At 43.0% G+C, this 25,233-nt stretch overlaps 1 protein-coding gene across 1 annotated transcript; it reads left to right on the top strand.

Moving 5' to 3' along the window:
- Positions 1 to 846: 846 nt before the first annotated feature.
- LOC311110944 (potassium channel subfamily K member 18-like) lies at positions 847 to 24,777 on the top strand (the record flags this gene model as incomplete). The annotated part of the gene is made up of 3 exons (XM_084153591.1): positions 847 to 1,075; positions 1,292 to 1,447; positions 23,948 to 24,777. 3 exons carry the CDS (start codon positions 847 to 849, stop codon positions 24,775 to 24,777), a joined length of 1,215 nt encoding a protein of 404 aa, XP_084009717.1.
- Positions 24,778 to 25,233: the final 456 nt, after the last annotated feature.

The following is a 25,233-nucleotide window of genomic DNA, read 5'->3' as shown; positions in this document are numbered from 1 at the left end:
TTACCTTATGCAAAATGTATCAACCAGAGGAGGCTGGTGGGAGGAGCTATAGGGGCTGATTGTAATGGCTGGAATGGAATCAATGAAACAGATGTGTTTGGTACCATTCCACTGATTTCCTCCCACCAGCCTCATCTGGTATCATCAACCCTACAAAAAAGTTATTTAATTATAATCCACATAATAATTCATTTTCTGTTGCTGCAGGATTATTTTCCTGCTGTAGCAAACTGGCTCAAATGAAGATCCTACACCTAAACAAGTAATATCACAACTGAGTAAAGCAGTAGGCCTATTTAGGCAATGTTTTAGGCAATGGTCATAATTCACCCAATGATTTCCATTGTGATTCATGGCAGCAGAAGTTTGTTGTAATATTTGTAGGATGTTTTTAAGGCAGTTTTGTCGCTGTGCCTTGCAGGGAATTGCCTGTTTTACTGGCTGATATTTGAAAAGCTCCAGTTGTTCTTCTGAAACAACATTGGCATTCACATGGGCTAGCTAAATATAGATGGCATCAACACCTGCCGCTCAATGCTCAAAAAGGCGAGGGGGCAAGATCAAATTGTGATTACTGATTAAAATGGCAATTGCATTATCCAGTTTAGGAGGCTTTAATGTGGAATCAAGTACAAAACGAATAAATGTCCTCTTTTGTGGAGTTTCAAAATAGCTTACCTGAGAGATGAAGTCAATAGCACTTGTCTCCTGGGGGACTTCGATTTGGTGTTTGCTTAATGTGGGGGATGGCGGGACCATTTCATTCTGCGCTTCTCGCGGTCGGACCGTCTTGACAGCCTTGCCATTGAGAGAGAATAGTTCCAATAGCTCTTCAGAGACTGTAAAATGTCGGTGGCAGTGGGAAAAACACGAAGTTCGATAGAGAATTCCAGAAAGTGTGCTTCAAAGCTATGGAAGCTGTTTCCTCACGCTTTTCTCATACTTTCACTCGTCGGATACGCTGTTTTGGGAGCGGTGCTATTCTGGTACATAGAGGGAGGGAGTGTGTACAGAACAGAAGGGGAATATCATGAGTTTTTGGGTAAACTGTTGCGCACAATTCAGAATTATCCAGGTAAGGTAAATGGCCAGAAAGCTAGATCTATGTTTATTATTATTATTATTATTATTATTATTATTATTATTATTATTATTATTATTATTATTATTATTATTATTATTATAGATTGGGTGAAAATAGGATTTTTACCTTCTTTTTTTAATGTGTTGTAAATGTGTTAAAAAAATGTTTACGGCTGCCTTCATTCAAATAATTGCATTTTATTTACAGGGAATTTGTCCAGCAATTCTTCACAAGAACAACATTTGGTGAAAAAACTAAAGGAAGAAATCAACGGGGGGTTCAAGTCCATATGGCTTCAACGTCCAGATCTTTGGACATTCTATGGATCCTTGTTCTTCTGCTGTACTGTATTCACAACCGTGGGTAAGTCATCTCATTTACCAACTTTTAAGTTAAGTTTCGTCTTAAGTTAAAAGACATGCAAAACAAACACAAAATAGGCCTAATTAAGACAACACATTAGGCCTACGGTATACTAAAATATAATTGTGCTGGTGTTGTATACCATTTGCTAATTTTTTGGCTCATTTGATTCTCTTTGTATAGCCTCATGAGGACAATAAAGATATATACTCTCAATTGTTATGCCTGGTCACAGATTGTTATGCATGGGCACCACTGATATAGATTGCCTCTAAGTAACAATGGCTTTTCTGTCAAAACGAAGAAGCCCACCTGAAATAAATGTACATGGATTTGAAACACCAGGCATGATGTATTAGTACAATATCAATTACAATCTTTTTTCAAAATAGGACACTGTCTCTCTCATCTCTTTAGTCACTGAAATTTCCACCACATTAGATCATGTTGTTTGGCATGAGGCTTGATGAACTTTGGTCTTAGAGGCTGTGTGCCGTGCTCACTAAGTGAACTGAGGTTATCAGGCTGTAAATGAGAGTGGATCCGCTCTCCATCCATCTGCAGTCAACCATGAAACAACGGGTTTGGCCAACAGGTATTGAAAATGTGATATTTTGGTAATATGTGTATCTGTAATTCCTACCATAGCTGATTTGACTCCTACCATAGCTCACAGATGAATCGTTTATGTAATTAAAATGGAAATACTGTAGAATAAACATTACACATTTGTGCATGTTACGTAGTCAGTAGTATTAACAGATCGATGTGTAAACATTTATTTTAAAGTCTGGACTGTAATACGAATTCATATCCATCTAACCCTTATCATTTGTCAAATGAATTGTTAAAACAATGGTTGACATTGACAAACTTGTATCTAGCAGCACATGCAATGTCGATATACATAGAGTAGATTACCGCATTTCCTAAATTAAACACATTTGGTTTCCTGACCACCTCTCATACAATTATTTTCAAGAGGAAACCATTTTTTTTATTGAGTTTAAAATGACCGCATTACTGTCAAATAAATGAATCTTTCCAGGGACAACAGGAACAAGCTATAATGGCAGTATTCAAAACCAAATTACTTAAATGTCAGAAGACTGTTAGGGAAGTTACTATGTTATTACGTTACTCTTGCACTTTATAAAACGTACAGACAAAAAAAACAGTTGGGGGGGGGGGGGGGGGGGTTGTGTTGGGTTGCCAGGCTCTGTGCCCTTTCATGTGCCAGTCCCTGTGGTGCAGGTTCACGCTGGGCTCAGACCCTCTCTGATTGCGATTATCACCACCAGGGACAAAACAGCTGCTTTGATTGCATCTTAAGATGATGATATCATATAAATAATTGGAATCAGAGGCTATGCCCATAATATTAATACAAGAGTATTTGTATCTTAAGATGTGCCTACACTACCGGTCAAAAATTTTAGAACACCTACTCATTCAATGGTTTTTCTTCATTTAAAAAAAACTATTTTCTACATTGTAGAATAATAGTGAAGACATCAAAACTATGACATACCACATATGGAATCATGTAGTAACCAAACAAATGTTAAACAAATCTAAATATATTTTATATTTGAGATTCTTCAAAGTAGCCACCCTTTGCCTTGATGACAGCTTTGCACATTCTTGGCATTCTCTCAATCAGTTTCATGAGGTAGTCACCTGGAATGCATTTCAATTAACAGGTGTGCCTTCTTAAAAGTTAATTTGTGGAATTTCTTTCTTTCTTAATGCGTTTGAGCCAATCAGTTGTGTTGTGAAAAGTTAGGGGGTTGGTATACAGAAGATAGCCCTATTTGGTAAAAGACCAAGTCCAGATTATGGCAAGAACAGCTCAAATAAGCAAAGAGAAACAACAGTCCATCATTACTTGAAGACGTGAAGGTCAGTCAATACGGAACACTTCAAGTTTCTTCAAGTGCAGTCGCAAAAACCATCAAGCGCTATGATGAAACTGGCTCTCATGAGGACCTTCACAGGAATGGAAGACCCAGAGTTACCTCTGCTGCGGAGGATAAGTTCATTAGAGTTACCAGCCTCAGAAATTGCAGCCCAAATAAATGCTTCACAGAGTTCAAGTAACAGACACATCTCAACAACAACTGTTCAGAGGAGACTGTGTGAATCAGGCCTTCATGGTCGAATTGCTGCAAAGAAACCCCTACTAAAGGACACCAATAAGAAGAAGAGACTTGCTTGGGCCAAGAAACGTGAGCAATGGACACTAGACCGGTGGAAATCTGTCCTTTGGTCTGGAGTCCAAATTGGAGATTTTTGGTTCCAACTGCCGTGTCTTTGTGAGATGCGGTGTGGGTGAACGGGTGATCTCTGCATGTGTATTTCCCACCATAAAGCATGGAGAAGGAGGTGTGATGGTGTGGAGGTGCTTTAGTGTCTGTGATTTATTTAGAATTCAAGGCACACTTAACCAGCATGGCTGCCACAGCATTCTGCAGCGATACGCCATCCCATCTGGTTTGGGCTTAGTGGGACTATCATTTGTTTTTCAACAGGACAGTGACCCAACACACCTCCAGGCTGTGTAAGGGCTATGTGACCAAGAAGGAGAATGATGGAGTGCTGCATCAGATGACCTGGCCTCCACAATCCCCCGACCTCAACCGGATTGAGATGGTTTGGGATGAGTCGGACCGCAGAGTGAAGGAAAAGCAGCCAACAAGTACTCAGCATATGTGGGAACTCCTTCAAGACTGTTGGGAAAGCATTCCAGGTGAAGATGGTTGAGAGAATGCCAAGTGTGTGCAAAGCTGTCATCAAGGCAAAGGGTGGCTATTTGAAGAATCTCAATTCTCAAATATATTTTGATTTGTTTAACACTTTTTTGGTTACTACATGATTCCATATGTGTTATTTCATAGTTTTGATGTCTTCACTATTATTCTACAATGTAGAAAATAGTTTTTAAAAAACAAAAAAACAATTGAATGAGTAGATGTTCTAAAACTTTTGACCGGTAGCGTATATACATAATTTGAACTGTCTTGATGAGGTAGTCACCTGGAATGCATTTCAATTAACAGGTGTGCCTTGTTAAAAGTGAATTTGTGGAATTTCTTTCTGGTCATTGACTATACAACTACTACCATCTTGCGGTAGTGTGAGGAAAATGTAATGTATGTCCAGTGGTTAAAGTAACAAGATAAGATATTGGTTAGCCTTCTCTTTCAACACTCCTTTAGTGAAGAACATAGATCATTGACTTATAATAATATTCAATTTAGCAGACACTTTTATCCAAAGCAACTTACAGTCATGCGTGCATACATATTTTTTTTTTTTTGGTGTATGGGTGGTCCCGGGGATTGAACCCACTACCCTGGTGTTACAAGCGCCGTGCTCTACCAGCTGAGCTACAGAGGACCACTTAGCCTCACCCCAAGTATTGACTTCACTCAGCCATTTCAAGCCACAGCTTCAGCATTAGTGCCTAGCTGTGATTGCTAATCGACCTTCCCATCAACTGCATTTGCAGACAGTGTTTCACACATGCATATTATGTAGGTCTTGTTCAGCATTGTTCTGAATCTCGCAACTTTTAGTGTATCAAACAAATCAAATATTTATTAGTCACATGCTTCGTAAACAACAGGTGTGGACTAACATTGAAATATTTACGGGCCCTTCCCAACAATGCAGAGCGAAAGAAAATAGAGATATAATGAAAAGTTTAACTCTGTAATAATACTATAGATACACAATGAGTAATGATAACTTGGCTACATACAAGGGTCGATGTGCAGGGGTACGAGGTAATTGAGGTACATGTACAGTACCAGTCAAAAGTTTGGACACACCTACTCATTGAAGGGTTTTTCTTTATTATTACTATTTTCTACATTGTAGAATAATAGTGAAGACATCAAAACTATGAAACAACACATATGGAGGGAGGCAGGTAGCTTAGTGGTTAAGAGCGTTGTGCCAGAACCGAAAGGCCGCTGGTTCTAATCCCCGAGCTGACTAGGTGAAAAATCTGTCGATGTGCCCTTGAGCAAGGCACTTAACCCTAATTGCTCCTGTAAGCTGCTCTGGATAAGAGCGTCTGCTAAATGACTAAAATGTAATGTAGTACCCAAAAAAGTGTTAAACAAATCAAAATATATGTTATATTTGAGATTCTTCAAAGTAGTCACTGTTTGCCTTGATGACACTCTTGGCATTCTCTCAACCAGCTTCATAAGGTAGTCACCTGGAATGCATTTCAATTAACAGGTGTGCCTTGTTAAAAGTTAATTTGTGGAATTTCTTTCCTTCTTAATGCGTTTGTGCCCATCAGTTGTGTTGTGACAAGGTAGGGTTGGTATACAGAAGATAGCCCTATTTGGTAAAAGACCAAGTCCAGATTATGGCAAGAACAGCTCAAATAAGCAAAGAGAAACAACAGTCCATCATTACTTTAAGACATGAAGGTCAGTCAATACGGAACATTTCAAGTTTCTTCAAGTGTAGTCGCAAAAACCATCAAGAGCTATGATGAAACTGGCTCTCATGAGGACCGCCACAGGAATGGAAGACCCAGAGTTACCTCTGCTGCAGAGGATAAGTTCATTAGAGTTACCAGCCTCAGAAATCGGCAATTAACTGCACCTCAGATTGCAGCCCAAATCAATGCTTCACAGAGTTCAAGTAACAGACAGATCTCAACATCAACTGCTCAGAGGAGACTGCATGAATCAGGCCTTCATAGTCGAATTGCTGCAAAGAAACCACTACTAAAGGACACCAATAAGAAGAAGAGACTTGCTTGGGCCAAGAATCACGAGCAATGGACATTAGAACGGTGGAAATCTGTCCTTTGGTCTGAGTCCAAATTTGAGATTTTTGGTTACAACCACCGTGGCTTTGTGAGACGCAGAGTAGGTGAACGGATGATCTCTGCATGTGTGGTTCCCACCGTGAAGCATGGAGGAGGTGGTGTGATGGTGTGGGGGTGCTTTGCTGGTGACACTGTCTGTGATTTATTTAGAATTAAAGGCACACTTAACCAGCATGGCTACCACAGCATTCTGCAGTGATACACCATCCCATCTGGTTTGGGCTTAGTGGGACTATCATTTGTTTTTCAACAGGACAATGACCCAATACACCTCCAGGCTGTGTAAGGGCTATTTGACCAAGAAGGAGAGTGATGGAGTGCTGCATCAGATGAGCTGGCCTCCACAATCCCCCGACCTCAACCAAATTGTGATGGTTTGTGATGAGTTGGACCGCAGAGTGAAGGAATAGCAGCCAACAAGTGCTCAGCATATGTGGGAACTCCTTCAAGACTGTTGGAAAAGCATTCCAGGTGACTACCTCATGAAGCAGGTTGAGAGAATGCCAAGAGTGTGCAAAGCTGTCATCAAGGCAAAGAGTGACTACTTTGAAGAATCTAAAATCTAAAATATACAGTACCAGTCAAAAGTTTGGGCACATCTACTCAATCAAGGGTTTTTCTTTTTTTTTAAACTATTTTCTACATTGTCAAAACTATGAAATAACACATATGGAATCATGTAGTAACCAAAAAAGTGTTCAAATAGCCACCCTTTGCCTTGATGACAGCTTTGCACACTCTTGGCATTCTCTCAACCAACTTCACCTGGAATGATTTTCCAACAGTCTTGAAGGAGTTCCCACATATGCTGAGCACTTGTTGGCTGCTTTTCCTTCACTCTGCGGTCCAACTCATCCCAAGCCATCTCAATTGGGTTGAGGTCGGGTGATTGTGTGTTACAGGAGGGGGTCCCGCAGTTCCGGAGCGACCCACTAGGTGTCCTCCTCCGACAACCTTAGGCACCTCCTCACTCACAGTCTGGACTAATCATGATCCTATTGGTGTCACCTGTGTCTACCTGTTCACCTGTATATTTATGCCCTCACTTCCCTGTGTTCCCTTGCTCAGTTTTCTCTGCTAGTTTCTCGATGCCAAGCAGTACGAATCAGTGTCTCATCACGAGACGTATGTACAGGTACTTGAGAAGTGTTCTCCCTGTTTCATTGTTGTTTCAGTCGTAGTTAGTATTTCGTATTTTTGCTGTCAGCCTGTTTTTGGAGACCAATTTGTTCCTCCTTAATTTTATTGTGACAAGTCCGTTATTTTGTATCCTGGCTTTGGGACCACCAGTAAAGATCCTTGTTTCACCATCTCTGCCTACTGCCTACTGTCTATCCTGCACAGCACCTGGGTCACACCTCACACCAACCCTTACAATTGTGGAGGCCAGGTCATCTGATGCAGCAATTCATCACTCTCCTTCTTGGTCAAATAGCCCTTACACAGCCTGGAGGTTTGTTTTGGGTCATTGACCTGTTGAAAAACAAGTGATAGTCCCACTAAGCGCAAACCAGATGAGATGACGTATCGTTGCAGAATGCTGTGGTATCCATGCTGGTTAAGTTTGCCTTGAATTCTAAATAACTCACAGACAGTGTCACCAGCAAAGCACCTCCACACCATCACACCTCCTCCTCCATGCTTCATGGTGGGAACCACACATGCGGAGATCCTCCATTCACCTACTCTGCGTCTCACAAAGACACGGCGGTTGGAACGGAAAATCTCAAATTTGGACTCATCAGACCAAAGGACAGATTTCCACCGGTCTAATGTCCATTGCTCATGTTTCTTGGACCAAGCAAGTCTCTTCTTATTATTGGTGTCCTTTAGTAGTGGTTTCTTTGCAGCAATTCGACCATGAAGGCCTGTTTCACGCAGTCTCCTCCGAGATGTTGAGATGTGCCTGTTACTTGAACTCTGTGAAGCATTTATTTGGGCTGCAATCTGAAGCTGGTAACTCTAATGGACTTATCCTCTGCAGCAGAGGTAACTCTGGGTCTCTGGGAGTTATGTCGCACATGCAGCTAATAAAAACATATGGAAATGTCTGCTCTACCCAAAATTACAACCAAATAATTGCAGCCATACCGCAAAAGTGGAAGAGGAAAGTTGAAGGGGGAGAAAGTAAGGAACTTGTCTGTCGGCCTTGCATTAAAGAACATAATTGGTTAAGGAAAACTGTGATAAATAAAAAAGTATATCAGTTTCACTTAAGGACCAAAGGATTGACAGCAGTCCCATATAGATTGCAAAATAGTTGGGAAGAGATCTTTGACGTACCGATCCCATGGCATAGTGTTTATGAACTGACACGCAAAACGACACCGGATTCAAAAATTAGAATCTTTCAATTTAAATTATTATATAAAATTCTTGCTACCAATAGAATGTTATTTATATGGGGGATACAATCTTCCCAGCTCTGCAGATTTTGCTGTGAAGAGATAGAATCATTAGATCATTTGTTTTGGTTCTGTCCATTTGTAGCTTGTTTTTGGACACAGGTCCAGGAATGGCTAAAGGATTGCAATATTTACCTGGAACTAACCTTGCAGATAGCATTACTGGGTGATCTGAAAAGTCATAGTCAATCAATCAATAATATAATAATACTTTTAGCAAAAATGTTTATTTTTAATTCACAATCTGTAGAAGCAATGAGAATAGAAAGGTTCAGAACTTTTGTAAAACATCACAGTATGGTTGAAATATATATGGCAAATAGAAATCCTATATGGATGGTGTTAAGAGATAGATGGGAGGTATTGAATAGAGTTGAAGGATGGGACTAATAACAAATAACAACAAATAATAACAAAGATAGCTAATAATGTAAGCATACTGTGTCCATAATAAGTATATAGGTTGTATGTTGGGAGCTTTTGGGAAGGAGCACAGTTAGAAAGATATGGCATTTAGAGGCAAACCGGATGGACATCATGAAGATGATCGGAGAGGTTGAGAGTAGAAGAAGTTCAGGAGAAAAAAAATAAATAGATGTGTATATATATATGTATGTATATATGTATATATATATATATATATATATATATATATATATATATATATATATATATATATATATATATATATATATAGATATAGAATTATTGTAAAATTAACTCTGTCCATAAGGTGTAGATAGTGAGTATGGACCGGAAGTAGAGGCCTGGGCGTTGTTGTTCACTAATTTACTCCAAGTAGGGAAAGGATGGTGGGGTTGAAAAGTAATAAAGGGGAATATATATATATAAAAAAAAAAAATAATAATAATAATAATAATAATAATAAAAAATAATAATAAAAAAAAAAAAAAAAAAAAACTCTGGGTCTTCCATTCCTGTGGCGGTCCTCATGAGAGCCAGTTTCATCATAGCGCTTGATGGTTTTTGCGACTGCACTTGAAGAAACTTTCAAAGTTCTTGAAATGTTCCGTATTGACTGACCTTCATGTCTTAAAGTAATGATGGACTGCTGTTTCTCTTTGCTTATTTGAGCTGTTCTCGCCATAGTATGGACTTGGTCTTTTACCAAATAAGGCTATCTTCTGTATACCAACCCTACCTTGTCTCAACACAACTGATTGACGCAAACGCATTAAGAAGGAAAGAAATTCCACAAATTAACTTTTATCAAGGCACACCTGTTAATTGAAATGTATTCCAGGTGACTTCCTCATGAAGCTGGTTGAGAGAATGCCAAGAGTGTGCAAAGCTGTCATCAAGGCAAAGGGTGGCTACTTTGAAGAATCTCAATAAGAAATATATTTTGATTTGTTTAACACTTTTTTTGGTTACTGCATGATTCCATGTGTTGTGTCATAGTTTTGATGTCTTCACTATTATTCTACAATGTAGAAAATAGTACAAATAAAGAAAACCCCTTGAATGAGTAGGTGTGTCCAAACCTTTGACTGGCACTGTAGATACAGTATGTACATATAACTAGGAATAAAGTGACAGATTGTAAACAGTAGCAGCAACGTATGTGATGAGTCAAAAAGGTTAGTGCAAAAAGGTTCTATGCGGATAGTCCAGGTAGCTATTTGGTTAATTATTTAACTAAATATTTATCAGTCTTATGGCTTGGGGGTAGAAGCTGTTCCATACTTGGTGCATCAGTACCATTTGCCATGTGGTAGCAGAGAGTCTATGACTTGGGTGGCTGGAGTCTTTGACAATTTTAAGGGACCATACACCATTCAACAGGATCATTTTATAGTGAGCCATGCTGTATTGAACCAAACCTTTACCCATCATATATCAGAAAGTTAAATGGGAGAGGTTGCTAGATTAAATTTTTTATTTTCTTATGTTTTGGGAGTACCTGCAGGGGAAGTTTTTACACTCTTTCTGTGGTTGTAGTTGATCCCCAAAACCATTTTTCTTTCTCCATATTTTGTTTCATTACATAGAAATTTGTCATCACTTGCCATTGACTACAATGCATTATGAAAATGTATCTAAAGCATGTCAGAAAACACTCCAAACACTCAATCAAACATTCAGTCCCATTCTGAATGACATCTCTGCACTAATTTTTTTATTAATGTTCCACTTTATGTTCATAAAATACATTAGGATGTCTGTTAAGGTCTGATATATGATAGCTATCATGGTCCATGGTAGTTGGGGTTAATGGCTAATAGCTTGGTCAGCAAACAGGAAGGCCACAAATTACTGAAGACCAAGATGCATTTCACATCACCAGAAGCAGATTAGAGGTCTCAAGACGGACTTCTTTCCACATTATTGATCATTATTGCTTTCTAGGTTTCAATTTCCAAGATCACCACAATATATCCTTATGTCACTACTAGAAAACTACAATGGATCTCATCTCAACTATTTTTCCTCTTTATCCCTTCGTAGTCAAATTGTCAATTATTGAGCTTGTATGACATGTTATTATACATTTGTTGTTAATGCTATGACTTGTGTCTATAGTCGCTCTTATGAAGTTAGTGCTACATCATGTAACCATCATCACCAGGGACACTCTCTCAGTAGTGTTGGATATCCCAGACATTGGAGTATGGTAAGCTAGGCAACGGCACAAGGTCTGGGGGGGGGTGTCGGCTTCTCTCTGACATTCCGAAAGGAAGAAAAAAAATTCTGGGGAGGGTCTTTTTCAGACACACAACTCTCCCAACAAATCACGAGTTTGGGTATGTGGGGCTTAAAATGCGGGTGGGAATTGTACTCATGTTTAGCTCAATGAGGTACTGTATAGTAAGAACTGTATAGTAAGAACTGGAGACTACATCCAAGTTTTCAAGGTAATCTATTCACGTTCACATACGCCGATTTATGGACCGTCTATAGCCGGGTTGCATCCAGTTTATACGGACCAACATCACATGCTCACTAGCACTCAGTGCGCACAGGGAGCAGTGCGAGCAGTGACGACGTCATCACGTCATCCAAAAACATGGCAGACATTGGATTCATATAAAATGTTAATGTCTTCGGCTGTGAGGGATGAAAAAAAAAAACATCCTCAGCGACAATTATTTTAATAATTAAATTGATATTTTGTACACAAAGGTGATGACTGAAGTGTCTTATTAGGAATTTTCAAATCTGACTTCACTATGTGGCCTTGTATGGAAATTGTCTTTCTGGGCCAAGCGTCAGTTAAACTGCAATACCGAAGGAAAACTGTAGGTGCAGTCGAAACCGGGCTTCTAGGCCAGAAACCTGGCCGCTTGGTTTAGCTAGGGCAACATGCCACTACGGCAGTGAGGTTACCAATGTTCCCTCTCATTTTTTTCGGCACTGAGCAAATTTCAGGTCTGCTGAGTGCAAACGTGAACGATGTGAAAATTCTGTGCAACTTCCAGCACGTGTTTACTGTGAACACTGAGGCTGTACCCCCTTTAAGTTACAGTTTTAACAGTGGCCTACATTGATCATAATGTAGGCTTACCAGAGTAGCCTACCATCAAAAACAATGGGGAAAATGCATCCCATAACATTTTAACATGGAAATAGCTGTTCTATCATTCAGTCTACAGTAGCAGCCAATGTGTGGTGTTCCATGAGACTTTTGAAAAAAACATGCAGGGCTTGACATTAACCTGTTTATCCACTTGTCCTTCAGACAAGTAGGGGACTGAAAATGTTGTTGTGTTGTTTGATGCAAGAAACCACTTTACAAAATAAAATACATTATTATTCCCATACTATTATTACAGAGAATCAGACAAATTATGCTACCCTCTGTCTGTTGGCTACTTAGCTTATTCAAGCCTGTCTCAAAATACAACACTGCCCCTTTAAGACACAAAAAAAGCTCTTTACCTGAATAGCTTTTCAAAGATCTCTAGAAATGTACACGTTTTGTGCTCTTGTAGGAAGCAATCACTCCCTTATTGCTGACTACAAATTATCTATAACTGGGCTAATAACTCACTAACTAGCAAAGGATATGAACAAATATGAACAAAATGTACACCCTTCTATTACAGATTAATTTGTATGCCAAATTAACAAAATAGTTTTAAAAAACGTTTGAAAAAAAAACTTTTGAAAGTTTTGAGAAATGTAATCTCTATTGTTCTCTTTATAATGTTCAATGTTGATTGTATGAATCTTTCGGTGTCAATGTGAATCATAGAGATAAATAGAGGACTCTATATGGAAATAACTTGTTTTGGTATAGACATTGCCATTGAGGGCTTCCACCATTTAAACGTAGTCAACTGGGTTGGGATTCCTATGGGTTGGGGGTGATCACCCAAGGATCAGAGAGCATTGTCTTCTTCAAATTAGGTTGCGTATAGTTCGTAAATCAAAGACTAAGGTAATATCTAGGAGCCAAGACCAAGATTTATACCAGGACATTGGTCCCAAGATCCAGACCCAGACCCAGTGAGTTGAGACCATGACAAGTTACTGTGCTCTACTCTACTGTACCCTACTGTACTGTTCTCTACTGTGCTCTACTATACTGTACCCTACTGTACTCTACTGTACTGTGCTCTACTCAAGTTTACTCTACTTGAGTTTCTAACAATTGAAGAAAGAGCCCATGGACTCTTGATCTAGTGGTCTTGGTCTTGAGACCACTCAAGACCAAGACCACTAGATCAAGAGTCCATGGCCCTTTCTTCAATTGTTAGAAACTCAAGTAGAGTAAACTCAAGTACAATACAATAGAGCACAGTACAGGAGAGAACAGTACAGTAGGGTACAGTATACTAGAGCACAGTACAGTAGAGTACAGTAGAGTAAAGTACAGTAGGGTACAGTATAGTAGAGCACAGTACAGTACAGTAGAGTACAGTAGAGTAGGTTACAGTAAAGTACAGTACAGTATAGTAGAGCACAGTAGAGCACAGTACAGTAGAGTACAGTAGATTACAGTAAAGTACAGTACAGTAGAGCACAGTAGAGTACAGTACAGTAGGGTAGAGTACAGTCGAGAATAGTAGAGTAGGCTACAGTACAGTACAGTAGAGTACAGTACAGCACATTATAGACATCTGTTTTGGCCAAATAGATGTCAATGTTTGTCCTCTGCGCAGGACTGATTTTTTGGTACCGTGCCGGCCCCCTCCTACAGGATTTCCTACCGCACCCGCCCGCCCCTGCAGGTTATTTTGCCAACACCCACCTGCTCTTGCCAGATCTCATCCTGCTCCTGCCCGCAGTCCCGCAATGTTCAAAACTGTCACGATCGTCGGATATAGAGGACCAAGGCGCAGCGTGGAAGGTGAACATACTTATTTATTAAATGATACACGAACAAAACAACAAATCGATACGTGACATCCACAGGTGCAAACCACAAACCAACACGGAACAAGATCCCACAAACACTGTGGGAAAACCACCTGACTAAATATGGTTCCCAATCAGAGACAACCAGCAACAGCTGATACTCGTTGCCTCTGATTGAGAACCACTCTGGCCAACATAGATATACAAAAACTAGACTAGACACAACGAGCACAAAACATAAACTCTACACACCCTGGCTCAACTTAAAAGAGTCCCTAGAGCCAGGGCGTGACAAAAACCACCATCTTATACATTATAATGTGCAATGAATGCATGATTTCATAAGACATTTGCTAGTTGGAATAAATTAATTTTATTAAAACAAACTCCAGTGTAACCCATTTGACGCAGACCCGACAAAAGTCACTGCAGACAGAATAAAAAAAAAGATGAATGAGTTCACCTCGTAAACGTTCCAATTCCAAATGCATCTCAACTCGAACTGTTACTAAGATAAAGGAAAGGCAACACAGGCTGTTGATAGGCTGACTAGTGACCAATCATAATAGCCATTATTTCATAACCTTTAGAAAATTATTAACAACATACTTTCCAGTGACAACTGCAAACTGATTGCTTTTATAATTCCTTTCATAATTTATCACAAGTGGCCACATAAACTCAATCACATCGGATAATTGTTTATACAACCCCTTTTTGAAGCAGGCGTGCTAGCCGGTTGTGTAACGTGAGCCCCAGTTAGAGGCAGGGAGAGGAGAGGGACACATGCAGCCAGAATGACAGAGAGGGATTCTTGTGATAGATAAGTGGTTTTATAACAATTCACAGTGCATTTAAAATGGCGATGCGACCATTATGAAATAAATTGCGAGACAAAAAATATATTTTCATCCCAAAGTTTTCTTTCTGACTGCCTGCTGCCAGCATGAACCATTCAGACCGGGCTGCACACTTCTCTGCTGGGTCCCGCGGGAGTCCCACGGTAATGCAGGGCTCTACTCTGTAGCTCAGTTGGTAGAGCATGGCGCATGCTACATTAAATTGGAGATAGCCTCAATGGCGCTGCCCGTGCCGTCACAGGCTCCATAATGGCACAGATACAAAGATGAGACCTCTATATATCTCTATGGTGTCAATTGTTTCGGTTGTGACTGTTTCGGTTTGGACAATTTTGACCTATTTTGGACTTGTTTGCTACCTTTCATTTGGAAAGATATATTTTAGTCCAAAACTGTACTTTACATATTTCTTGATATATTAGATGTTGGGTAGTGACACTTCAAAATACAATAAGGTATACCAACTTGCTCACTCATTTTCTCCAAAATGTTTGCAGACAGACTACTGAGAGGGGTGCAATCCCATCACCTGGTGATATTTGTAGGGGTGTGGCTTAAGGCACATTAATTCTACAGTCTTTTAAAGTGAAAGAAAAATATGCATAAAAATAAACAAAACTAATAATTAGATCAGTATCTTTCAATGTAATAATAGAACAACTCAAGATGTCCTATTGAAATAATAGCGTTCAAATTTTTATAAAAATCATTAATTGCTTGATTTTCAAACAGTAAGTTTAGGAGTCAGAGTGTGGGACAGCCACCTCTCAATAGAAATAGGTGTATAAACAAGGACTTTGTACTATATTGATTGAACAATACGTTTGCTATTGCCTTGGATTGAATTAGAACATATCATATGATGTAAATAAATGTCCTAAATTTGGAGACTTAACTGTTTTTTAAAATAGTTTTTGGGGTTGGGACAGCAATTTACACCATTTACATTTACATTTACGTCATTTAGCAGACGCTCTTATCCAGAGCGACTTACAAATAGGTGCATTCACCTTATAGCCTGTGGGATAACCACTTTACAACGTTTTTTTTTTTTTTTTTTTTTGGGGGGGGGGGGGGGGGGGGGGGGGGTGTAGAAGGATTACTTTATCCTATCCCAGGTATTCCTTAAAGAGGTGGGGTTTCAAATGTCTCCGGAAGGTGGTGAGTGACTCTGCTGTCCTGAGGTCGTGAGGGAGCTTGTTCCACCATTGGGGTGCCAGAGCAGCGAACAGTTTTGACTGGGCTGAGCGGGAACTATGCTTCCGCAGAGGAAGGGGAGCCAGCAGGCCAGAGGTGGATGAACGCAGTGCCCTCGTTTGGGTGTAGGGACTGATCAGAGCCTGAAGGTACGGAGGTGCCGTTCCCCTCACAGCTCCGTAGGCAAGCACCATGGTCTTGTAGCAGATGCGAGCTTCAACTGGAAGCCAGTGGAGTGTGCGGAGGAGCGGGGTGACGTGAGAGAACTTGGGAAGGTTGAACACCAGACGGGCTGCAGCATTCTGGATGAGTTGTAGGGGTTTAATGGCACAGGCAGGGAGCCCAGCCAACAGCGAGTTGCAGTAATCCAGACGGGAGATGACAAGTGCCTGGATTAGCTTCCTGTGTAAGGCAGGGTCGTACTCTCCGAATGTTGTAGAGCATGAACCTACAGGATCGGGTCACCGCCTTGATGTTAGCGGAGAACGACAGGGTGTTGTCCAGGGTCACGCCAAGGCTCTTCGCACTCTGGGAGGAGGACACAACGGAGTTGTCAACCGTGATGGCGAGATCATGGACCAGGCAGTCCTTCCCCGGGAGGAAGAGCAGCTCCGTCTTGCCAAGGTTCAGCTTGAGGTGGTGATCCGTCATCCATACTGATATGTCTGCCAGACATGCAGAGATGCGATTCGCCACCTGGTTATCAGAAGGGGGAAAGGAGAAGATTAGTTGTGTGTCGTCAGCGTAGCAATGATAGGAGAGGCCATGTGAGGATATGACAGAGCCAAGTGACTTGGTGTATAGCGAGAATAGGAGAGGGCCTAGAACTGAGCCCTGGGGGACACCAGTGGTGAGAGCACGTGGTGCGGAGACAGCTTCTCGCCACGCCACTTGATAGGAGCGACCGGTCAGGAAGGACGCAATCCAAGAGTGAGCCGCGCCGGAGATGCCCAGCTCGGAGAGGGTGGAGAGGAGGATCTGATGGTTCACAGTATCAAAGGCAGCAGACAGGTCTAGAAGGACAAGAGCAGAGAGTTAGCTTTAGCAGTGCGGAGAGCCTCCGTGACACAGAGAAGAGCAGTCTCAGTTGAATGACCAGTCTTGAAACCTGACTGGTTTGGATCAAGAAGGTCATTCTGAGAGAGATAGCAAGAGAGTTGGCTAAAGACGGCACGCTCAATAGTTTTGGAGAGAAAAGAAAGAAGGGATACTGGTCTGTAGTTGTTGACATCAGAGGGATCGAGTGTTGGTTTTTTGAGAAGGGGTGCAGGCGTATTGCCTGCCTTGTGAGTAGGGGGGGACGGTGAGAGGGTGAGGTCAAAAGAGGAGAGGAGTGGAAAGAAGGAGCCACTCCTCTCCTCTTTTGACCTCACCCTCTCACCATCCCCCCCCCCCACTCACAAGGCAGGCAATACGCTTGACTTCATCTTTACTAGATGTTGCTCTTCTACTAATCTCACTGCAACTCCCCTCCATGTCTCCGACCACTACTTTGTATCCTTTTCTCTCTCGCTCTCCTCCAACACTACTCACTCTGCCCCTACACAGATGGTAACGCGCCGCCGCAACCTTCGCTCTCTCTCTCCCACTACTCTCTCCTCTTCCATCCTATCATCTCTTCCCTCTGCTCAAGCCTTCTCCCTCCAATCTCCTGATTCTGCCTCCTCAACCCTCCTCTCCTCCCTTTCTGCATCCTTTGATTCCCTGTGTCCCCTATCCTCCCGGCCGGCTCGGTCCTCCCCTCCAGCTCTGTGGCTTGATGACTCATTGCGAGCTCACAGAACAGAGCTCCGGGCAGCTGAGCGGAAATGGAAAAAAACTAAACTCCCTGCCGACCTGGCATCTTTTCACTCCCTCCTCTCTACATTTTCTTCATCTGTTTCTGCTGCTAAGGCCACTTTCTACCACTCTAAATTCCAAGCATCTGCCTCTAACCCTAGGAAGCTCTTTGCCACATTCTCCTCACTGCTGAATCCTCCCCCCCCCCCCCCTCCTCCCTCTCTGTGGATGACTTTGTCAACCACTTTGAAAAGAAGGTTGACGACATCCGATCCTCGTTTGTTAAGTCTAATGACACTGCTGGTCCTGCTCACACTGCCCTACCCTATGCTTTGACTTCTTTCTCCCCTCTCTCTCCAGATAAAATCTTGCGACTAGTGACTGCAGGCCGCCCAACAACCTGCCCGCTTGACCCCATCCCCTCCTCTCTTCTCCAGACCATCTCCGGTGACCTTCTCCCCTACCTCACCTCGCTGATCAACTCATCCTTGACCGCTGGCCATGTCCCTTCCGTCTTCAAGAGAGCGAGAGTTGCACCCCTTCTCAAAAAACCAACACTCGATCCCACTGATGTCAACAACTACAGACCAGTATCCCTTCTTTCTTTTCTTTCCAAAACTATTGAGCGTGCCGTCTTTAGCCAACTCTCTTGCTATCTCTCTCAGAATGACCTTCTTGATCCAAACCAGTCAGGTTTCAGGACTGGTCATTCAACTGAGACCGCTCTTCTCTGTGTCACGGAGGCTCTCCGCACTGCTAAAGCTAACTCTCTCTCCTCTGCTCTTGTCCTTCTAGACCTGTCTGCTGCCTTTGATACAGTGAACCATCAGATCCTCCTCTCCACCCTCTCCGAGCTGGGCATCTCCGGCGCGGCTCACTCCTGGATTGCGTCCTACCTGACCGGTCGCTCCTACCAAGTGGCGTGGCGAGAAGCTGTCTCCGCACCACGTGCTCTCACCACTGGTGTCCCCCAGGGCTCAGTTCTAGGCCCTCTCCTTTTCTCCCTATACACCAAGTCACTTGGCTCTGTCATATCCTCACATGGCCTCTCCTATCATTGCTACGCTGACGATACACAACTAATCTTCTCCTTTCCCCCTTCTGATAACCAGGTGGCGAATCGCATCTCTGCATGTCTGGCCGACATATCAGTATGGATGATGGATCACCACCTCAAGCTGAACCCTGGCAAGACGGAGCTGCTCTTCCTCCCGGGGAAGGACTGCCCGTTCCATGATCTCGCCATCACGGTTGACAACTCCGTTGTGTCCTCCTCCCAGAGTGCGAAGAGCCTTGGCGTGACCCTGGACAACACCCTGTCGTTCTCCGCCAACATCAAGGCGGTGACCCGATCCTGCAGGTTCATGCTCTACAACATTCGGAGAGTACGACCCTGCCTTACACAGGAAGCGGCACAGGTCCTAATCCAGGCACTTGTCATCTCCCGTCTGGATTACTGCAACTCGCTGTTGGCTGGGCTCCCTGCCTGTGCCATTAAACCCCTACAACTCATCCAGAATGCCGCAGCCCGTCTGGTGTTCAACCTTCCCAAGTTCTCTCACGTCACCCCCCTCCTCCGCACACTCCACTGGCTTCCAGTTGAAGCTCGCATCCGTTACAAGACCATGGTGCTTGCCTATGGAGCAGTGAGGGGAACGGCACCTCCGTACCTTCAGGCTCTGATCAGTCCCTACACCCAGGCGAGGGCATTGCGTTCATCCACCTCTGGCCTGCTGGCTCCCCTTCCTCTGCGGAAGCATAGTTCCCGCTCAGCCCAGTCAAAGCTGTTCGCTGCTCTGGCACCCCAATGGTGGAACAAGCTCCCTCACGACGCCAGGACAGCGGAGTCACTCACCACCTTCCGGAGACATTTGAAACCCCACCTCTTTAAGGAACACCTGGGATAGGATAAAGTAATCCTTCTACCCACCCCCCCCCCCCCCCCCCCAAAAAAAAAAAAAAAAGTATAATTGTAAAGTGGTTATCCCACTGGCTATAGGGTGAATGCACCAATTTGTAGTCGCTCTGGATAAGAGCGTCTGCTAAATGACGTAAATGTGCCCTTGAGCAAGGCACTTAACCCTAATTGCTCCTGTAAGTCGCTCTGGATAAGAGCGTCTGCTAAATGACTAAAATGTAAAATGTAAATGTAGACGTAGGGAGGTTGAAATCCCCCAGAACTGTGAGGGGTGAGCCATCCTCAGGAAAGGAACTTATCAAGGCGTCAAGCTCATTGATGAACTCTCCAAGGGAACCTGGAGGGCGATAGATGACAAGGATATTAAGCTTAAATGGGCTAGTGACTGTGACAGCATGGAATTCAAATGAGGAGATAGACAGATGGGTCAGGGGAAAAATTGAGAATGTCCACTTGGGAGAGATGAGGATTCCTGTGCCACCACCCCGCTGACCAGATGCTCTCGGGGTATGCGAGAACACATGGTCAGACGAGGAGAGAGCAGCAGGAGTAGCAGTGTTTTCTGTAGAATCACCCATATTGAGATGTGTGATTTAAAACAGTCAAAATTACAACCTCATTAAAATATCAATTGAACAGGTAAAGACATACAGTGGGGAGAACAAGTATTTGATACACTGCCGATTTTGTAGGTTTTCCTACTTACAAAGCATGTAGAGGTCTGTAATTTTTATCATAGGTACACTTCAACTGTGAGAGACGGAATCTAAAACAAAAATCCAGAAAATCACATTGTATGATTTTTAAGTAATTAATTTGCATTTTATTGCATGACATAAGTATTTGATACATCAGAAAAGCAGAACTTAATATTTGGTACAGAGATCATACGTTTCCTGTAGGTCTTGACCAGGTTTGCACACACTGCAGCAGGGATTTTGGCCCACTCCTCCATACAGACCTTCTCCAGATCCTTCAGGTTTCGGGGCTGTCACTGGGCAATACGGACTTTCAGCTACCTCCAAAGATGTTCTATTGGGTTCAGGTCTGGAGACTGGCTAGGCCACTCCAGGACCTTGAGATGCTTCTTACGGAGCCACTCCTTAGTTGTCCTGGCTGTGTGTTTCGGTTCGTTGTCATGCTGGAAGACCCAGCCACGATCCATCTTCAATGCTCTTACTGAGGGAAGGAGGATGTTGGCCAAGATCTTGCGATACATGGCCCCATCCATCCTCCCCTCAATACGGTGCAGTCGTCCTGTCCCCTTTGCAGAAAAGCATCCTCAAAGAATGATGTTTCCACCTCCATGCTTCACGGTTGGGATGGTGTTCTTGGGGTTGTACTCATCCTTCTTCTTCCTCCAAACACGGCGAGTGGAGTTTAGACCAAAAAGCTATATTTTTGTCTCATCAGACCACATGACCTTCTCCCATTCCTCCTCTGGATCATCCAGATGGTCATTGGCAAACTTCAGACGGGCTTGGACATGCGCTGGCTTGAGCAGGGGGACCTTGCGTGTGCTGCAGGATTTTAATCCATGACGGCGTAGTGTGTTACTAATGGTTTTCTTTGAGACTGTGGTCCCAGCTCTCTTCAGGTCATTGACCAGGTCCTGCTGTGTAGTTCTGGGCTGATCCCTCACCTTCCTCATGATCATTGATGCCCCACAAGGTGAGATCTTGCATGGAGCCCCAGACCTAGGGTGATTGACCGTCATCTTGAACTTCTTCCATTTTCTAATAATTGCGCCAACAGTTGTTGCCTTCTCACCAAGCTGCTTGCGTATTGTCCTGTAGCCCATCCCAGCCTTGTGCAGGTCTACAATGTTATCCCTGATGTCCTTACACAGCTCTCTGGTCTTGGCCATTGTGGAGAGGTTGGAGTCTGTTTGATTGAGTGTGTGGACAGGTGTCTTTTATACACGTAACGAGTTCAAACAGGTGCAGTTAATACAGGTAATGAGTGGAGAACAGGAGGGCTTCTTAAAGAAAAAATAACAGGTCTGTGAGAGCCGGAATTCTTACTGGTTGGTAGGTGATCAAATACTTATGTCATGCAATAAAATGCAAATTAATTACTTAAAAATCATACAATGTGATTTTCTGGATTTTTGTTTTAGATTCCGTCTCTCACAGTTGAAGTGTACCTATGATAAAAATTACAGACCTCTACATGCTTTGTAAGTAGGAAAACCTGCAAAATCGGCAGTGTATCAAATACTTGTTCTCCCCACTGTATGTCTTAACCTATGCAGAAAAATCTACATATTTTTTACATACAGGGCATTCGGAAAGTATTTAGACCCCTTCACTTTTTCCAAATTATTCAAAAATGGAATAAAACAAAAAATAATATCATCAATCTACACACAATGCCCCATAGAGACAAAGTAAAAACAGGTTTTTAGACATTTTTGCAAATGTATTAAAAATTAAAAACGGAAATATTACATTTACATAAGTATTCAGACCCTTTACTCAGTACTTTGATGAAGCACCTTTGGCAGCAATTACAACCTCAAGTCTTCTTGGGTATGACGCTACAAGCTTGGCACACCTGTATTTGGGGAGTTTCTCCCATTCTTCTCTGCAGATCCTCTTAAACTCTGTCAGGTTGGATGGCGAAAGTTGCTGCACAGCTAATTTCAGGTCTCTCCAGTGATGTTCGATCGGGTTCAAGTCTGGTCTCTGGCTCGGCCACTCAAGGACATTCAGAGACTTGTCCCGAAGCCACTCCTGCGTTGTCTTGGCTGTGTGCTTAGGGTCGTTGTCCTGTTGGAAGGTAACCTTTCGCCCCAGTCTGAGGTCCTGAGCGCTCTGGAGCAAGTTTTCATCAAGGATCTCTCTGTACTTTGCTCCGTTCATCTTTCCCTCGGGATGGTGCCAGGTTTACTCCAGACGTGACGGTTGGCATTCAGGCCAAAGAGTTCAATCTTGGTTTCATCAGACCACAGAATCTTGTTTCTCATGGTCTGAGACCTTTGCCTTTTGGCAAACTCCAAGTGGGCTGTCATGTTCCTTTTACTGAGGAGTGGCTTCCGTCTGGCCACTCTACCATAAAGGCCTGATTGGTGGAGTGCTGCAGAGTTTTCCTTCTGGAAGATTCTCCCATCTCCACAGAGGAACTCTGGAGCTCTGTCAGAGTGACCATCGGGTTCTTGGTCACCTCCCTGACCAAGGCCCTTCTCCCCCGTTTGCTCAGCTAGGCGATGTGGCCACCTCTTGGAAGAGTCTTGGAAGAATGATGGAGGCCACTGTGTTCTTGGGGATCTTCAATGCTGCAGACATTTTTTGGTACCCTTCCCCAGATCTTTGCCTCGACACAATCCTGTCTCGGAGCTCTACGGACAATTCCTTCGACCTCATGGCTTGGTTTTTGCTCTGACATGTACTGTCAACTGTGGGACCTTATATCGACAGGTCCAATCAATTGAATTTACCACAGGTGGACTCCAATCAAGTCGTAGAAACATCTCAAGGATGATCAATGGAAACAGGATGCACCTGAGCTCAATTTCAAGTCTCATAGCAAAGGGTCTGAATACTTACGTAAAAATATATTTCTGTTTTTTGTTTTTAATACATTTGCAAAAATTTCAAAAAAACTGTTTTTGCTTTGCCTTTATGGGGTATTGTGTGATGATTGATGAGGGAAAAAAGTATTTAATTCATTTTAGAATAAGTCTGTAACGTAACAAAATGTGGAAAAAATAAAGGCGTCTGAATACTTTCCGAATGCACTGTAGAATTAGGCATAATGATTATGGCTCTAAATTGCAGAAAGAAAGCTGTTTCAGGTGTTTGAAAAATTAGAAATTCTGCAACTTCCTTCCACCTCCATCCTCACGTACTTTGTGTCCCCTGTAAAATAATGAGTGCATGACACCCCTGCCTGAGCATATAGTTAGTTATCTGTCCCTGAATGCCCTCAGAGAGAAGCATCAGCAAATGCAGTGTATAGAAATGACCAACAGATGGCAACCATGTTTGACAAACTATATTCTTTCAATCTTCTACACATAACTTTTTGTATGTTAGGAGCGGACAATATAATTTGAAGTTAGACACAAAATTATTGTTGTCACAAAAGAGAATATTTGGATATGAGGGGGAAATAAGTAAGCTACCTGTATGACCCCATACCCTGCTGCTCTTCTTGTCTCAGGTTATGGAGAGATCTATCCGGTGACCCTGCCTGGTAAGGTGGTCTGTATCCTGTATGCCATGGTGGGTATCCCGCTAATGCTCCTGGTTATCACAGATGTGGGAGACCTCCTGGCCATGCTCCTCTCCAGGGCATACCGCCACCTGCACACTCTCTTCTGCAGGTTGCCCCAATACGGCAGCTGGTCCTCCTCCCAGGACACAGAGAATCCAGGGCACGGGGGCCTCCAGGACAGGACCTATACCTTCAGCCACGAGGTGGTGGTCCGGGAGCCCATGGACATCCGACAGGTCCTCCACAGCCAGCAGTCTGTGAAGCGCAAGTCCATCCAGCTGCGGAACAACACAGAGCTCTTTGACCGCATCATTGCACGGGAGAACTTCAACAGGCAGGGCCCACTGATGCGGAGCCTGTCCTGCCCTGAACTGGACCGCATGCCCCCCTTGCCCAAGGGCTTTGCCATCTGGGACTTCACAGGCATCGGGGACAAAATGGACAAACTGAACGTCCCGCTGCTCCTCATCCTGGTGGTGGTGTTTGCCTACATCCTGTTTGGAGGCCTCATCCTGCCCCTGTGGGAGACAGAGTTTGACACCTTTGATGCCTACTACTTTTGCTTCATCACCCTCACCACCATCGGCTTTGGTGACATCGTGCCCAACCACCCCAAGTACTTCATGCTCACCTTTGTCTTCATCATCATGGGCATGGCCATCATGTCCATGGCCGTCAAGCTGGGCCAGTCACGCATCGTCAGCTGCTACCGCCAGTGCATGCGCTGCATCAGCGGGGGGAATGTGGAGAGGTATGACAAGTTGGGGAGCGACTGAGTCAAAGAGTTTTGGCCTCCACCGGGCGGCTCAAGAGTTCTAGGGTTATAAGGCCCTGCCATTGTGGGCCCAAAAAGCACTAAGCACAAAGTTCTGTACGGCTGACTTGGGAACAGTGTCTAGCTCAGGGGGGTGCAAAGCTAACCCTTGAGCTGACCCCTCATCATAAGCATGAGCAAATGAAAATGTGCATGTGACCAAAGCTTAAGCAAAATTGTGTGACTTTATGTATGTGAGATGTATCTAACATGGCTGTTGGCCGAATATAGATATTCTCTCTATGTCTGGATATATTTATCCAACGAGTTACTTATACTATCAATGGTATGTATACATGTCGTCTACAGTTCAACCTGTTGTTCCACTACTCTACCTTTGATTTAGGATGGGGACATCCCAATCTACTGTTGGTAGATTTGACTGAAGCTGCAATGACTCTTGCATTGGTTAGAATTG

This window comes from Coregonus lavaretus (assembly GCF_964263955.1).
Source record: "Coregonus lavaretus genome assembly, chromosome: 36".
In the NCBI taxonomy this organism is placed as follows: Eukaryota; Metazoa; Chordata; class Actinopteri; order Salmoniformes; family Salmonidae; genus Coregonus; species Coregonus lavaretus.
The sequence above is the reverse complement of the archived record's forward strand: the minus strand, read 5'-3'. Positions and strand labels throughout refer to the sequence as shown.